Raw genomic sequence first — 18550 nt, 5'->3', positions numbered from 1 at the left:
TCTAAAGGAATTTCGTGTTAAAATATATTATAATACAAATTAAAATTGAATGATAATAATAAAATAAAATTTAAAAGTGATAAATGATAATAATAAAATAAAATTTAAAAGTGATAACTGAAATTTAGCCTAAAACAAATTACAAAAAAGATTTAATCAAAGATTTCCAGGTTAAACATTGAATTAAAAAAAAAACTGTCTTTTATTATTTATTTTATATTTTTATTATCTTTATATCTATAAAAATATATATATATTTTCTCTCTTCTCTCCTTATAATATACGATTTCATTTTGAAATATATAGAAAAATAAAAAAAATTTAAAGTTACCTAAAATTATTACCGTTACCTATAATAAAAAAATAAAAAAGATTAAAAATAAAATAATTTCTTATATTTTATTGAATCAATACTCCTTACACATTAATTAATAAAAAAAAAATTAAAAGTCACCTCACCTTTCTAATAATTATCATATTCTTTTAATAAAATTAATATATATATATATATATATATATATATATATATATATATATATATATAATATGTTCTATTTTATTTTATTTTTCATAATTTATTATTTTAAAATAATTTTTAAATTTTAAATATTAAATAACATATATTAAAAACTTTGGGGACATGGAGGTAAAATTTTATTTTTTATGGGGATAAGAGTAAAATTTTCTTATGTATCATTTGGTTTAAAGACTAACTATAGATTTCTATGGATCCTCAAAATTTTATTTTACTTTTAATGAAATTTCTGCAATAAATTTTGTTTCGTCTTTTAATTTTAGACTAAATTTATTAAAATTAAAATATTTAAATAAATTACTAAAACACATAAATATTTAATTTTTAAAAGAATTACTATTTAATTATATGATATAATAAAACTCTAAAAAATACATTAAAAATGTTAAAATTTTTTAAAAAATTACTAATTATTCATTCTATTAAATTTAATCAATAAATATTATAAAAAAAATTTAAAATGTATAATGATATTTTTATATAATTAAAAATTAATTAATAATTTTTTAAAAAATAATAATTTTATTAAAAATATTACAATGTATTTTTTAAAATTAATTTGTGGTTTCTCTGTAATTATAACTAAATAAAAAAATTTCAATATTATTAAAATTTAAAGTGTGATAAACTGCAAAGTACTGTAAACAGAAAGGAAAAAAGACGGCAATTTGGCAATCTAAAGCTATGCACTTACGTAGCCTCTACGACAGAGTGAGAAGATTAATTCTTCTTAGTTTTGAAAAGTCTTTTTTCTTCCAACTTTACAGTCCAAGAAAAGCACCCGACCTCATCACCATTTACGCTTGCTAAATACCCCCATCGCCTGAATCTAACGCCCGCAAACGAAACAACTGCTGCTGCTACTTCTTCTTCTTCTTCCTCCGAGATATGGCCTACGTAGACCACGCCTTCTCCATAACGGACGACGACATTATGATTGAGACTTCATATGTTGTCAACAATCGCCCTCCTATCAAAGAGATCGCTCTCGCCGTCTCTCTCCTTGTTTTCGGCCTTGTCGGCATCGTTTTAGGTCTTTTTATGGCTTCTAACAGAATCGGCGGTGACCGTGCTCATGGTATTCCTCTTTTTCTTGCTTGTTCATGTGCTTCAGTTTATTTATTTATTGTATTTCGTTATTAATTTGGGAAATTAGGGTTTGTCTTCGAATAGCAGCTCAATTTTGCTTTTTTTTTTTTTGGAATAGGGCTTTTCTTTGCTATTTTGGGAGTAGTTCTGTTTATACCAGGATTTTATTATACGAGGATTGCTTACTACGCTTATAAGGGATATAAAGGCTTCTCTTTCGCCAACATACCTCCTGTCTAGTTAATCTTAAGCTCAAGCTCCAGCTTGGCCCAACTACTCATGTACAGATCTTTCTCTACTTGTGCTTCTTCCTTTAATGTATTTGTGGTTCTTTATTTCTTTTAATATTTTTGTTTTTTAATTGCTCTGAACAAACGGTTTTTGTTGCAATATACTGGAGTAGTGTCTTACATTATCGTTATCTTAGTTAATAATATTTTCTATTTCGAACTCCTCCTTTGTTTTGTGTTTTGCTCCCTTAATGGATGTGTTTTAGCTCTCACCTAAAAGCATTTACCGTAAAAAATCAGTTCCTTGTCTTGCATATTGCTATATGGGTATCAAAATTATTCTCCAGTATCAATGTGCATGTAATGCAAAACTGATGAACATTTTATTTTGATACATCATTGCATACACTGGGAATTTTCCATCCAAACTCAAATGTAATATTGGTTATTGGTTTGTCTTAATTTTTTTTTCCATTCCCCGTGGAGATGATCCCGTTACCAAATCTGAGACTAATTTTTGAAGTAAGACTGCAACTTGTCCAACATAAACATTTTGCCAGTGTGTCATAATATTCATACATTAAACAAACCAGTAAGAAAACTAGTATGACATTAAGTGAGGATGCTCTTATCATTTTTCACTGGATAAGCTTCATAATTGCTAATCCAACTTAAACATGGGAAATACAACTTCATATCCATGTCAGGATCTTGTATTTTTGTGATTGTTGCATTCTGATTGACCATGTAACACTCAGAAGCATGTCACCCTGGACTCTGAGTTGTTTAGATTGCTTGAACTTGAACAGAGCCTTATTTTCTAGCAATATCATTTCATTTTGAGTTATTTCTGTAGTTCTTTTCAATTTAAATCACAATTTTAACAAATCCCTTTGTCGCTTGTGTAGTTTCTATAAATGGTGAATAGTAGACAAATGTCATATACAAAATTCTTGCCAAGATTCAATACTAATTGATGATTTTGTTTTCTTCCCCCTTGTCTCCTTGATCTAGGTTGCTCTATTTTTTGCTTAGCGTTGGAAATTTGGAATGCTTACCCTTTGCTCTTTCGTAAGAGCATTTGCCTACATGATTGTTATTCTTAGATATAGAGCATTCTGATTTGTTAGGCACTTTTTTGTTTTGTTTAGGTGTAATGGAGTCAGAATTTTCGGCTTCATGTTGGGCTGAATGGTCATGTTGTAAATTGATATTCTCTAGGCTTTCTGTGGCCTAGCATTATCTTTCTGTAGTTTATCCTTGACTCCTAGGTTGATCGTGGAATGATTTAGGACCTTTAGAGAGTAAGCTCTTGGTTGTGTGTGTTTGTTATTTAAGCCATTGGAGACTTAGGCTTCGTTTGGTTCAAAACAACCTATTTCTTGAGTAATTCATTTCCTGATAAGTATATTACTCGGAAGTTATTTCCCATGAAGTATGTTTTAACTTGTCTGGTTGGTTTTTTAAATTCCTGAGAAGTAAAACTGTTGTAATGGATTTAATAATGACATAAAAACCCCTACTCTAATACCAACACTAATCATTAATTTAATATAACATATTTTATAACATCCAACACTCAAATCACATAACAATTTACATGTAATTTTTTTATAATATAATAATCAACAATTATACTTAGAAAATTAGGAAAGGTGAAATAATTGAAAAGAGAAAACAAAGTGGAAGGGCATCTTATTTAAGAAGTGTGCAATAGTTGCAATTTGATAACATGTTAAGTGCAGTGTACAAGTGGAGAAATAAATTCTACCTGACCACTAAATTTATAAACTCAGCAATTTCAAATTGATTAAAAGGTCTAATAATAAAATAATGAAATTATTTTCTCTTTTATTTTATATTGTTTACTCTTTTAAATATTTTTTCTCACAAATATTTAAAATAGAAAATGTCAAGACCAAATTTCATAATTTAGAATAATAATCAAAGAACACTAATAGAATTGATGAAGGAAAAAAATTCTTACTTAAATGGCAAAAACAAAGTAGATCATGGGAGCCACAATGAGAATAGAGAGAACAAAAAAAAAAGCAAAGAGTTAGGGTAAAGTGGAAAGAGGAATAAATTTATGCTCAGGAACTCTATTTACTTGGAGTGGGGTGGGTAATTCATTTACTGTGTGGAAGTTAATGACTTCCTGGGCATTTGGTAAATGTGGCCAACCAAACAAGAATTGTTTTTACGTTTCCAAGGAACTCCTACTTCCTTAGCTAAGTTCCCCTAAAACAAACAAGGCCTTAGTAAGCGTCATGGTTACTTTGCCGGTGTTGGTGAAGGCAATTAAGCTCACCACTAATCTTCATAAGTTAATATTCTAGCATGCAATAGTGATGAATCCCTTTGGAATTGAACCCCTCAGGTATATTTCAGATTTCTTTTGCAAATAAAAAGTAAGAGTTGAACCTTGGTTACTCGTATATGACTATATGTATATTGTATAATAAATGTAGCTGAGCTCCCATGTAATAGATACATTTTATGTTTAGCAAATATGCTTCTGCTATGCTATTTATGCTAAAGAGTCTTAAGACCCTAGAAATCTACAATAGTTTTGGGGATGTTGCTCTCCTGGTCAAAATTGGTGTCTATATTAATAGCTGATCCTTACTTTCAATGTTACTTCTTGGCCTGAACCCTCCATAGAAGGGATATTGACTAATGAGTGGAGTGATGTGACCGATATCGATCATATAAAAGTTTCAATGTGTAGTGATACAGGACAGCCTGCTGGACTTAGAATTAAGAGTGAGTTTGGGGTTTATTGAGCAGGATTTAGGTGGAACTGCTTGGATTTGTGAAAATGGTGGAATTGAGAAGCAAATTTATACAGAAAGAGAATATTTGTAGGCTGTGAAGGTAAAATAAAAGGTTTAGACATCACACCTAAAATAAGATTCCATAGGCATTACATCTATAATTGAATTGCATCACAACTCGGAGCATAATAGTTAAAATTCATGTTGATCAATTTGTCTGGCAGCTTTACAAGAATGAGCAGGCAGAACGTAGGACTCCTTCAGAAGGCTAGATTTTCTAACACAGCTTAAACATTGCAAAAGTGCCCTTGAGACTTTAATAGACGCAACTGAATCATAATTCTAAGCTTCCTGAGTATTTATTATGAATTTCTTGAATTCCTTGGTTGCTTCAACCGGCTAGCTTAGTAAAACTTTGCATAAAGATGGATACGCATATTAATTGTTGAGCTTCTTGATTGTCACTTCACTTGAACTACAATGAATCTGCTGTAGTCTTGCGTTGCCCCTGTTGATTTTTAAGATTGTTTACAATGAATTCATGCTAGGTGAATTCAATTTGCTTTTTGGAGCATCCAAAGTAACAACAGGAAATAAATAAATAAAACTTAAAGGACTTGGTCCCATAAAATTGATAGTTTCTCATATTGGCGGGTTGGAATTGGCAATTCAGTTTTAAGGGTAGAGAAATTGAGTCAATAGCAGGGTCCCTTTTGGTTCAAGCTCCAATTCAATTCTGTGTTTTTATGAAATTTAATGAATTATTTTGTTTTTGAAAAGAAAAAAAAAATCTATCTCCGATCTAATCCAATTTTTTGTTAGATAGGTTGGATTTTGATTTGAAATGCACCTGGTCAGGTGAGTACTGTGTTTCAATCAATTATTGGCTTGTTCATGATTCAACAATAAATCTACAACTTGATTTGATGGCTAAGCCTCTGTTTATTTTCTTACATAAAATAGGTAAAATAATTTATATTTAAAAAATATTTTTTTATAAAAGATATTTTGTAATAAAATAATTTATTTTTTATTATAAAAAATATATTAATAAATTTATAAAAATTTTAATAAAACTTTTAAAATGCAATTTTTTTCTTTTAAAAAAAAATAGTTTTTCTTTAAAATGATTTAATTTTTATTTTGATCGTACAAATATTTTTTATTGGTTAATGTTCCTGATTACTCCAAATATTAAAAAATATATAGAATATTTTTAGATGAAATATTTTTTCTGAAATAAATGGAGTTTAAGCCTCTATTTATTTGACAGTAAATATTTATTTTTCAATGTTTATCACACTTAAAAAAATTGATTAATAAAAAATATTTTTTTCGATCAAAATTAAAAGTGTAGTCAATTTTTTAAAAAAGGCTTTATCTTTTGAAAAGAATAAATCATTTTTAGGATTTTATGAATCTAATTAATGTTATTATATATAAATTTATTAATATTTTTTTATTATTTAAATTATAATAAAAGAATGAAAAATAAATATTTTTTTAAAAAATATTTATTGAAAATATTTTTTATAGAAAATATTTTTTAAAAATATTTTTCAAAAGTAAGTTATTTTCTCTAAATAAATAGAGATTAAGATTTCATTTATTTATGAAAAATAGCTTAAAAAATATTTTTTCAGAAAATATTTAACATAGAAAATATTTTAAACAACGTAATTTATTTTCTTTTGTTTAATTTTAATTTAAAAATAAAATTTATTAATAAATTTATATATAAAGATTTTAATAAAGAATTCTATGAAAAATGATTTATTTTTTTAAAGTAATAATTTTTTTAAAATAATTTTTTTTATAATAAAAATGTTTTTTATTAATCAAATTTTTTAAGTAGTTTAAACGTTAAAGAGAGGGGTGGTTTTTTTTTTTTCTAAAGGTCACGGAGAGGTAATGGGACAAGATCAAATCTAAAACTTTTCGTCAATATCATCGGGAATGAGAACTTGTATAGCTGGACAAACTTTTTGGATTTTTCTTAATGTTCTTTCTCCTTTAAAAGAACAGTAATTTATGAAAGGCAGCATGAGATTAACAGGTTTAAGTAGACAGGTTACCCACTGTTTGAAAGGAAGTATAGTAAAGTTTTGTTTTTTGAGATATATTTTATAAGGTAAGATTTTTTTAGAATTTTTAAATTTTAATAATTTTTTATTGATGAGACAATTTTTTAAAAATATTTAAAGATTAAAAAAAAAAAACTTTCTAACCCACCAATTTGGTAGGTTAAAACTGAAGGTGTTTAGAAGTTTTTAAGAATCTCTAAAAACCTTATTTTAAAAATCATTTCTCTCTTTCAAATATAAATTTAAGGTTTTTAAATCCTAAAAAACTTTTCATTATCTTAAAAAACCTTCATAACGTTAATTGGCGCAAAAGGTGGAAGCCAGCCCATTTTTGGGGCCAACAATTGTTTTTAGGGCTTGGATATAGTTCTGGGCATTGACAATTTGACACTAAAATAAATAAATTTGCATTAGTAAAAAAAAAAAAAAAAGAATTAACAAAATCTGGGTATTTTCCATGACTACAATCCTTTATTTTTGTTCTTGGGCTCACTCCTTTTGAGTCCAGAATGTTTTACTTGAACCCCTAATCTCTAAGATTTCATGAAATAAACTATAGAAATATGTTGAGAAAATCTGTTTGATGGTCTGCATTGTAACCCTTTAAAAATCAAAATTTTGAAAATTACGATATTGAGGTTTGATCTTTTCTAATATTCAAGTAAAGACAACCAGCCAAAGAAGCTAATTTGACATTCTTAGTGACCAAATCCCTTTTGCCTAGAAACGGCCAGATGTGTGTAGAGTGTATGGTTTTGGTTTCCTTTTTGAGATTTATGTAGAAATCAAAACTGACCTGAAATTGAGTACGGTTTAATTTTGATTAGTATAATTTTTAATTCTTTGATTCAGTTTGGTTTTCGATCTTTAAAACAAATTTATGCATTTTTTTCATCCAAAGTTATTCTTGAATTACTTTTCAAGTTTTAACGTTAATTATTTATATAAATTATGTTATATGTATAAACTATTTAAAAATTATGACTAATAATATAATATAAATATATTATTCAATATACATTTTAATTACCCTTTTATTATATAATATTTTAATTATATGATATATATGTAATAAATAATTAATATATTAAATATATAGTGACACACTTTTAATTAAGAATGATACAATGATTTATTATTTTTACAATTAAAATTATTAAGAAAAAAATGAATACAAAATAATAATGATATGCAAATTGTCCATAATAACAATATATAATATACATATAACATAAACATGTATAATTATATTTATAGTATGTAATATATTTAAAAAAATAAAAATATATATAAAAAATTATAGTGTATAGTATATAAAAAAATAAAAAATATATATATATATAAAATCAATTTTCAGTGTGGTTCTATTATGATTCAGGAACGAATAAAGTTTCATTTTGCAGTGAAAAACTAGAATTAAATAAGAATTATAAATAAATTTGATTTAGTATGAGTTTTTAAATGGATTCAGAATTAGAGGTGTGACTGTTTTTTAAAATTTCGAATCGAATTGAAAAATCGTATTAAATTAAATTGAAATTAAAAAGTAGATGTTATAATCATTAAATTATATTTATTTAGATATTTGATTTTAATTTTAATTTTTTTTGTCAAGAACAGTATCAGTTTTAATTTTTAAAAGTTTAAAAAATGGAAATTTGATTTTAGTTTAAATTCTTATAAAAAAATAATTCCGAAATTAAAATCAGAACCGCAACCCCTATCAAATCGTGGACAGCCCAATACAGGTATAAAAACATCATGAAAAAAGTAAAAAAATTAGAAAAAAGATGAGGACTACCAGACAGGTCTGGGTTCCTTATCCAAGTTGTCCCTTTATCCTGAAACAAATATTCCCCACATCTTCCTTCCTGTAGAGAAATGAGAATACTTTCCCCACACATTTAGTGCACCTTCAAATTTTTTTATATAATTTTTTTTAAAGCCTCTTTCAAATCCTTAAAATCAGGTCCCAAAATCATTTAAATCTTTTAACAAAATTAAGAGGCAAACAAATCCTTATAATTTTTTAAATAAAGTACCATTTAATCCTAAAAAAAATCATTAATTAGTCTTTTTAATTTAAAAAATATATTAAAATTTTTATAATATTTTTAAAAAATTTATTAATTAATCTCTTAATTTTATAAAAAAATTACTAATTAATCATTCGGTATTAAAAATATTTTAAATTTTTTTATAATATTTAATAATTAAAAGTATAAATAGACTTTTAAAAATATTAATAATGTTTTAATATATTTTATAAAATTAAAAAACTAACTAATAATTTTTTATATTATAAGAATTAAATAATAATTTTTTTTTTAAATTATCAAGAAAGATAATAATAGACCACTGTAACGATTCGAAAACCGGATCGTTACTGGCGCTATGATTCAAATCGACTTAAGGTCGCCGGAACCCGTAGCAAGCCTAACATACAACCTGTCATACCTCATAGAATCTCATACATGAACATACATTTACATAAAAACTTAAATTTTCCATATAACCAAGTTCATCCCGTGCATATATCATAAACTTAAAACATAAAACCCATACTAGAGCCCTCATCATATGCTCCAGTATGGTCAACATACATGCCTCACTTGGTTCAACATATCATAAACATAAAACATTTTATTTAAAGCTCATGTAAACTGGGATTCAAGCCATCATTAGGGCTAAGCACAATACTAATCCACAATATATTACATGTCCACTACTAATCTATTACATTAAACTTTACCCAAAACCTTGTTGACTCTCCCAGAGCTACTTGTGATCCTGCAAACCTGAGGGTTAGGAGAAAGGGATAAGCTACAAGAGCCTAGTGAGCAGAACAGTAAAAACAATTTATAAAACATGTGCTTTCATGAAATGCATCACAACACAAACAATACACATCAAGGATGGACTTGTCACCAGTTGTAACGACCCAAAAATCGGACCGCTACCGGCGCTAGGATTCAGATCGGCTTAAGGCCGTCGGGACCCGTAGCAAGCCTGACATATAACCTGTAAACCTGTATAATCCCATACACAAGCATACATGTTCCTAGGGGTCTCAAACCATCATAAACCCCATCTACAACACATCAAGCATCCACATTGTTCATGAACATACATTAAACCCATAAACACAACTATAACCTAAACATGCATTCTACCCCCATAGATCTACTTAAAACTTACTTAAAACATGCAATGAGCTTAAGATCGGCTCTTACCTCTTGAAGATCGAGAGAGAGACGACCTAAACTCGGAGTTGGGAGAGATTGAGTTCTTGAACCTCCAAGCTCCAAAAACTTTGCTCAAAAGCTCAAATCTTCAAAACAAAGTTAAAACAAATGAAAATCTTGAAGGATCTAGAGGAAGAACATCAAAGATTGGTGAGGGACGGCGGAGAGCTCACCTTGGCCGAAAATGGGAAAAAAGCTCGCCTGTTTTCGGCTAAGGGACCCTTTTATAGTGGCTGGCCAGACCACGTTCGGGGGCCGAATGTGTCTCCGCATGCATGCCAAGTTCGGCGGCCGAACCTGGACTTCCCTCACTTATGCCTTCGGGGGCCTAAAGCACTCCCGAAGTGCATGCATGTTCGGCGGCCGAACTTGGGGTTCGGCGGCCGAACCTGAGTTTTCCTCCAATGCTATTTTCATGCACAAACTCATTTTCTTTCATGCTTAAAACATAAAACACATTAAAACATTTTATAAAAACATGGTTCCTACCCTTCTAGCGGCCTCCGACATCCAAGATTCCACCGGACGGTAGGATTCCCGATACCGGAGTCTAGCCGGGTATTACATTCTCCCCCCCTTAAGAACATTCGTCCCCGAATGTTCCTCAACTAGCACATGCAAGGCATACAACATATCATACACATGAAACATATAAGAAACTAACCTTAGAAAAGATAAGGGTACTGCTGGAGCATGGACTCCCGTGTCTCCCAGGTGCATTCTTCCATATTGTGGTGGTTCCAAAGGACTTTCACCATCGGGATTTCCTTGTTTCTCAGCTTCCTGATTTGAGTGTCTAGAATCCGTACCGGCTGCTCAACATAGGTGAGATCCTCTTGGATCTCCACATCAGGCTCACTAAGAACCTTGCCCGGATCTGACACAAACTTTCTCAACATAGAAACATGGAAAACCGGATGGATTCTCTCCATTGAAGCAGGTAAATCCAGCTTGTACGATACATTCCCAATCCTTTGCAGGACTTCAAAGGGTCTGACGTACCGCGGGGCCAGCTTACCCTTCTTCCCGAACCGAACCACTCCTTTCATTGGAGACACCTTGAGCAATACCAGATCCCCCTCCTGGAACTCTACTTGCCTTCTGCGGATGTCTGCATAACTCTTCTGTCTGCTTGCAGCAGTCTTGATTCTTTCTCTGATTAAGGGTACCACCTTGCTGGTGATCTCTACTAACTCAGGCCCTGCCAAGGCCTTTTCTCCAACTTCTTCCCAGCAAACAGGTGACCTGCACTTCCTTCCATATAAAGCTTCATATGGAGCCATCCCGATGCTAGCGTGATTACTGTTATTGTAGGCAAACTCCACCAAAGGTAGATGCTGCCTCCAAGAACCGCCAAAGTCCAGCACACACATTCTTAGCATATCTTCTATGGTCTGGATGGTCCTCTCTGACTGTCCGTCTGTCTGTGGATGGAAGGCAGTACTGAAATCTAACCTGGTACCCATGGCATCCTGCAGACTCCGCCAAAACCTGGAGGTGAACTGGGGTCCTCTATCTGACACTATAGAAACAGGAACTCCATGCAGTCTGACTATCTCATCAACATACACCTGCGCCAACTTGTCCACAGAATAGCCACTCCTGACAGGGATGAAGTGAGCAGATTTGGTGAGTCTGTCCACAATCACCCATATGGAGTCCAATCTGTTGGACGTCGCCGGTAACCCCACTACGAAGTCCATAGCTATATTCTCCCATTTCCATTCTGGTATAGGTAGCGGGTTAAGCATTCCAGCCGGCTTCTGATGTTCCAGCTTCACCCTCTGACACACTTCGCAGGCTGACACAAACTGTGCCACTTCTCTCTTCATAGCTGGCCACCAATAAACTTTCTTCAGATCCTGATACATCTTGGTGGCTCCGGGGTGAATGCTGTATCTTGCATAATGAGCCTCTCTCATAATGTCTCCTTTTAGCCCTATGTCATCTGGTACACATAAACGACTCCCATAGCGGAGGATCCCTTTGTTGTCGAATCTGAACTCGCTGTCTTTGCCTGACTGAACAGTCCTGGCAATCTTCACTAACTCCGGGTCCTCATGCTGTTTCTAAGCCACTTGCTCCAGAAACACGGGTGTCACTCTCATCTGAGCAACCAAAGCACCTGTACCAGACAACTCCAACTGTAGACCTTAATCAATGAGCTTGTAAAACTCCTTCACCACTGGTCTCCTCTCTGCCGTGATGTGGGATAGACTGCCGCCACAACATTCGCCTTACCCGGATGATACTGAATCTTGCAATCATAGTCACTCAGCAGCTCTACCCATCTCCTCTGTCTCAAGTTCAAATCCCTCTGACTCAAGATGTACTGTAGGCTCTTATGATCTGTGAAGATCTCACATTTTACCCCATAGAGGTAGTGCCTCCACATCTTGAGTGCAAAGATTACTGCTGCCATCTCAAGGTCATGTGTGGGGTAATTCAACTCATGCTTCTTTAGCTGCCTAGAAGCATAAGCAATCACCCTCTCATTTTGCATTAGTACACAACCCAGTCCCACACGGGATGCATCACAAAAGACTGTAAAGTCCGCATCACTAGATGGCAGAGCTAACACTGGTGCTGAAGTCAACCTCTTCTTAAGCTCTTCAAAACTCTCTTCGCACTGGTCAGTCCACATGAACTTCTGATTCTTCCTAGTCAGTCTGGTCAGAGGAGCTGCTATCTTCGAGAAGTCCTGAGCAAACCTCCTGTAGTAACCTGCTAAACCCAAGAAACTTCTAATCTCTGCCACTAAAGTGGGTCTAGGCCAGTTAGCCACAGCTTCTACTTTCTTGGGGTCTACCTCTATTCCATTTTCTGACACCACATGCCCCAAGAATGAAATGCTCCTCAACCAGAACTCACACTTGGAGAACTTGGCATACAAGCCATGTTCCCTCAAGGTCTGTAGAACCAACCTCAGATGATGGGCATGCTCCTCTGCATTCCTGGAATACACCAAGATATCATCTATGAAGACAATAACGAAGTGATCCAGGTACTGGCTAAACACTCTGTTCATGAGGTCCATGAATGCTGCAGGGGCGTTGGTTAACCCGAACGGCATCACAAGGAACTCAAAATGCCCATATCTGGTCCTGAAAGCTGTTTTTGGCACATCCTCATCTCTGATCCTCAGCTGATGGTACCCCGATCTCAGATCTATTTTGGAGAAACAACCCGCTCCTGTTAGCTGGTCAAATAGATCGTCGATCCTCGGCAATGGGTACTTGTTCTTGGTAGTGACTTTGTTCAACTGCCTGTAGTCGATACAAAGTCTGAGGGATCCATCCTTCTTTCTTACAAACAAAACTGGAGCACCCCAGGGTGAGGTACTCGGTCGGATGAAGCCCTTGTCTACCAGCTCCTAGAACTGCTCTTTCAACTCCTTCAATTCTGCTGGCGCCATCCTGTAGGGAGGGATAGAGATCGGTCGGGTTCCAGGCATCAGTTCTATCTCGAACTCTATCTCCCTAGCAGGTGGTAAACCTGGCAGCTCGTCTGGGAACACATCTAAGAACTCTCTAACCACTGGCACCGAGGCGGGCTCTCTAACCTGACTGCTAAGCTCTCTCACATGAGCCAAATACCCCTGACATCCCCTCCTGAGCAACCAATGAGCCTGAAGAGCTGATATCAGACCTCTAGGTGTACCCCTCCTGTCTCCTCTGAAGACGACCTCTGACCCATCCTGACCTCTGAACCTGACTACCTTGTCCCTGCAGTCCAAGGTAGTACCATGGATAGATAGCCAGTCCATCCCTAGAATAGCGTCAAAGTCTGTCAAATCTAGAACCACTAGGTCGGCGGACAAGCATCTTCCCTCAACAAACACAGGACTACACTGGCAGACTGACTCTGCCACTGATGGATCACACTTGGGTCCACTGACCCAGAGAGGACACTCTAACCCAGAAGTCATCAGACTCAACCTCCCCACGGCTCTCGGAGCAATAAAAGAATGAGATGCACCAGGGTCCATCAAGGCATAAACATCTGAACAACCAATGACTAAGTTACCTGCCACTACGGTGTTAGATGCATCTGCCTCCTGCTGTGTCATTGTGAAGATCCGTGCTGGAGCTGATGGACCTTCACCTTTGAAACCCGCTGAAGAAGAGGCTGCCCCTCTCCCTCTGCCTCTGCCACTGGCCTGAGTCATGGCTGGAGCTGCTGGCTGCGCTACACTGCCTGAGGCTATCTGTTGGGACTGAGCCATCGGGACTGCTCTTGGACATTCTCGAGCCATATGCCCCTCCTGACCACATCTGAAGCAGACGTTCATCCCAAACCGACATACTCCCTTGTGTGGCCTACCACACCTCGCACAAACTGCATTATCTGCACTAGAGCTTGAGCCACTCCCAAATCCCAAACTGGACTTAACTTTGCTCCAAAACTTGTTCTTTTTACCCTTGGGTTTACCCCATCTCTTACTGCCTGAAGCTGCTGCACTCAGGGTAGAGGGATCTAACCTTCCCCCACCCGGAGTTTTAGAACCAGAAGGCTGTGCCACTGTCTGCTTAACTGTCCCCTGAATGATGACACTAGCCTCCATTTTCTTGGCCATATCTACTATGGCATGGAAGCTCTCCCTGTCCACTGACTGAATCAAGGAGGAATACCTGGAATGGAGTTTCATGACATACCTCCTTGACCTCTTCGAATCTGTATCCAGACTTTGCCCAGCAAAAGGCAACAGCTCCAAGAATCTGTCGGTGTACTCCTCTACACTCATTTCCTCCGTCTGCCTCAACTGTTCAAACTCTATCATCTTCAGCTCCCTTGAACTATCGGGAAAAGCCCATCCTGCAAACTCGTTTGCAAACTCCTCCCAAGACATGTTGTCCACTCTCGGGTTCACATAATTCTTGAACCACTCTCGTGCCTTCTTGCACTTAAGTGTGAACCCAGCCATCTGAATGGCTCTACTATCATCAGCCCCAATCTCTTTTGTGATCACTTTAACTCTTTCAAGATACACAAATGGGTCATCCCCTTTTTCATACTGAGGAGCACCCAATTTCATGTAGTCAGTCATCTTGACCTTGCTCCCCACTGGCTGAACTAGGTCTAGAAGGCTGAGTAACTGGGGCTGCTGGTTCTGTAGGTGGTGGAGATGGTGCAACATTTTCTGAGGTAGGGTTTGCTGGATTTGGATAGTAAGGTGGGGGGTGGGTACATTGGATATTGTGAATATGGTGGGTAGTATGGTGGGTATGGCATCTGTGTGGGATAAGGGGTGAAGCTAGGGTAATCCGATGTACCTCCCATCGAATACCCGGGGTGTTGTGAGAAGTGTGGGTAGTGGGGTGGCTGAACAAATCCCGAGGCCTGAGTGCCTCCTTGGGACTCTCCCATTCCCTCTTCTGACATGCTAACTCCCAGACTGCCATCCCTCCTCTGCTTTACATCCATATCATCCCCCATGCCCTCTGACATTCCTCCCTGAACTGTTCCCCTCACTGATATGCTTTTACTCAGATCCAGAGACCTTCTAGGGTCTCTTGCTGCTCTTTCTCTGTTAGACCTGCTAGACATTGCCCTAGGCAATGCTGGAGGACGGGCGCTCGTGCCCTCATCCTCAGGTGGTACTCCAGTCAATCGTGCAAATCGACGAGTTTCTCTCATCCTATTTTCTGAAAAAAAAACAGTACACATAGCACAAACATTAGCATCATATGGTTCATGTGGGCACACATGAACCCGCATCACATGCTTCACATATCATAGCATATCATTAATGCACATGCATATCATCATGGCATTTCACATCATCATACAAGACAGGACTCCACATCCTATCCTAGTGGACATGACCTTTCCTATTGTGCTTGACCTTCTATAACATCTATGAGCCCGACACTCTAGGTCCGACCATATGAACCTAGGGCTCTGATACCACTCTGTAACGACCCGAAAATCGGACCGCTACCGGCACTAGGATCCAGATCGGCTTAAGGCCGCCGGGACCCGTAGCAAGCCTGACATATAACCTGTAAACCTGTATAATCCCATACACAAGCATACATGTTCCTAGGGGCCTCAAACCATCATAAACCCCATCTACAACACATCAAGCATCCACATTGTTCATGAACATACATTAAACCCATAAACACAACTATAACCTAAACATGCATTCTACCCCCATAGATCTACTTAAAACTTACTTAAAACATGCAATGAGCTTAAGATCGGCTCTTACCTCTTGAAGATCGAGAGAAAGACGACCTAAACTCGGAGTTGGGAGAGATTGAGTTCTTGAACCTCCAAGCTCCAAAAACTTTGCTCAAAAGCTCAAATCTTCAAAACAAAGTTAAAACAAATGAAAATCTTGAAAGATCTAGAGGAAGAACATCAAAGATTGGTGAGGGACGGCGGAGAGCTCACCTTGGCCGAAAATGGGGAAAAAGCTCGCCCGTTTTCGGCTAAGGGACCCTTTTATAGTGGCTGGCCAGACCACGTTCGGGGGCCGAATGTGCCTCCGCATGCATGCCATGTTCGGCGGCCGAACCTGGACTTCCCTCACTGATGCCTTCGGGGGCCTAAAGCACTCCCAAAGTGCATGCATGTTCGGCGGCCGAACTTGGGGTTCGGCGGCCGAACCTGAGTTTTCCTCCAATGCTATTTTCATGCACAAACTCATTTTCTTTCATGCTTAAAACATAAAACACATTAAAACATTTTATAAAAACATGGTTCCTACCCTTCTAGCGGCCTCCGACATCCAAGATTCCACCGGACGGTAGGAATCCCGATACCGGAGTCTAGCCGGGTATTACACCAGTAACCCTCTACATATCCAATGTGCCCGGCCCTCGACGGAGCTTCTCAGGACTTTCGCTTAAACATAACATAGCATACCCAACTATGCCAGGGGTGTAGAATGGGCAACTCTAGTCTTTCCCTTACATAGTGCCAGGACGCGTAGAATGGGCAGTCCTGGTCTTCCATATCCGTATCATATCATAACCTGCTCGAGGGCCAGTGGGTCATCCAACATCCATCCACATCAATAATAAATTATGCAATTCATCATATTCGTGAATTCTAATGCAAACAACCTATTACATAACATGGCATTCGTGATGCATGAACATGCTTAAAAGTTTAGTTACTTTTAAAATATAGTTCAGTTCTACTCACCTTTGGTTGGTACTCAACTGACTCTGAAGCAGCTAACTCACTGCTGGTCTCTTCGGTCTTTCAGGTCCGATCCTACACAGGTGGACTCAAATGAGGGACCAAACATACTCTAGCAAGACTCTAAACATCTCCCCAAAAACCCCCTAAAACATCATCAAAACATGCATAGAAAATAAGTAAAGGAAGGCTGGGTAGGGGACTTTCGGCGGCAGGTTCGGCGGCCGAAGGTCCCTACAGATCCAAAAGTCAAGCACTTTCGGGGGTAAGGTTCGGCGGCCGAAAGTCTCCACATATCCGAAAGTCACCAACTTTCGAGGGCAGGTTCGGCGGCTGAACCTTGCTTTGGCGGCCGAACCTGGGTTCGCCAGGATGGCAGAACTCGATTCTGCCTCAAGCATCCAGCCACCAAAACACTCCAAAACACACATCCAACTATTCTAAAACATGCATAAGGGGCATAAAACTAGCCTAAACCCCAATAAACGACACATAAACATCACATTAAGCGTAAAGCTAACATAAACCCCTAACGTATTAATCTACTAAAAAACATGCATTATATACACTTAACCCCTTTTAAAACTTACTTAAAACATAAAAATAGATGAGGATCTACACTTACCTCTTGAAGATCGAGAGTAGATGTGATCCGAACTCAGAGATGAGGAGAAAATGGTCTCGAGAGGTCTCCAAGCTTAAAAACTTTGATTTAAGCTTAAAATCTTCAAAACAAAGCAAAAACTTATAAAAATCTTGAAGGATTTGAAGGAAAAAACATAAAATCAACCATGGAAGGGCAGAACCTCACCTATACCTGAAAATGGAGAGAGAAAACTCGCCCATTTTCCAACAGGGGACCTTTTATAGGTGGCTGGCCAGACCACCTTCGGGGGCCAAAAGAGCTTCCGCATCAGTACCATGTTTGGCGGTCGAACCTGGGCTTTTCCTTCCAAGACATTTTCTTCAAAAACTCACTTTTCTTTCTTCATTAAAACCATAAAATATATAAAACATTTTAGAAAACCTTAATTTTCACCCTTCTAAAGGATTCCGACCTTGAAATTTCGGATTCCAACGAAGATTCCACCGGAAAGATGAGATTCCGACCTCGAAATTTCGGATTCCAACGGAGATTCCGCCGAAAAGCTGGGATTCCGATACCGGAGCTTAGCCGGATATTACAACCACGTTCATGCCATTTATATCGAACAGTAAGAGTTAGTGGACCAATTACAAATAAACCTAGATTTTGTACCGATATATCTTTCTAAGTTTATAATATATAGGTCGAGTTTAAAAATCCTTTCGTAAAAATTTTCTAAAATATATATATAAAAAATCAAAATAAAGTTGCCCGATTATAAAAGAGATTTTTTAAAAATATATATAATTAATGATAAATTATACATTAATTATTAAATTTAATATAATTAAT

The 18550-nt window shown here is 36.1% G+C and overlaps 1 protein-coding gene across 1 annotated transcript; it reads left to right on the top strand.

The window, feature by feature from the left end:
- The first annotated feature begins 1234 nt into the window (after window positions 1-1234).
- On the top strand, window positions 1235-2077 carry LOC110613129 (transmembrane protein 230). Its single transcript, XM_021754094.2, has 2 exons — window positions 1235-1613; window positions 1743-2077. Exons 1-2 carry the CDS (start codon window positions 1424-1426, stop codon window positions 1862-1864), a joined length of 312 nt encoding a protein of 103 aa, XP_021609786.1. The 5' UTR covers window positions 1235-1423; the 3' UTR covers window positions 1865-2077.
- The last annotated feature ends 16473 nt before the right edge of the window (window positions 2078-18550 follow it).

Source organism: Manihot esculenta, chromosome 4 (genome assembly GCF_001659605.2).
Source record: "Manihot esculenta cultivar AM560-2 chromosome 4, M.esculenta_v8, whole genome shotgun sequence".
NCBI lineage: Eukaryota > Viridiplantae > Streptophyta > Magnoliopsida > Malpighiales > Euphorbiaceae > Manihot > Manihot esculenta.
Note: the sequence above shows the minus strand (reverse complement) of the source record. Positions and strands in the feature narration are given on the sequence as shown.

Coding starts and splice junctions, on each gene's coding strand:
- LOC110613129 (XM_021754094.2), top strand. CDS start 1,424: ATGGCCTACGTAGACCACGCCTTCTCCATAACGGACGACGACATTATG. Junction 1,614..1,742: donor CGGCGGTGACCGTGCTCATG/GTATTCCTCTTT, acceptor TTTTTGGAATAG/GGCTTTTCTTTGCTATTTTG.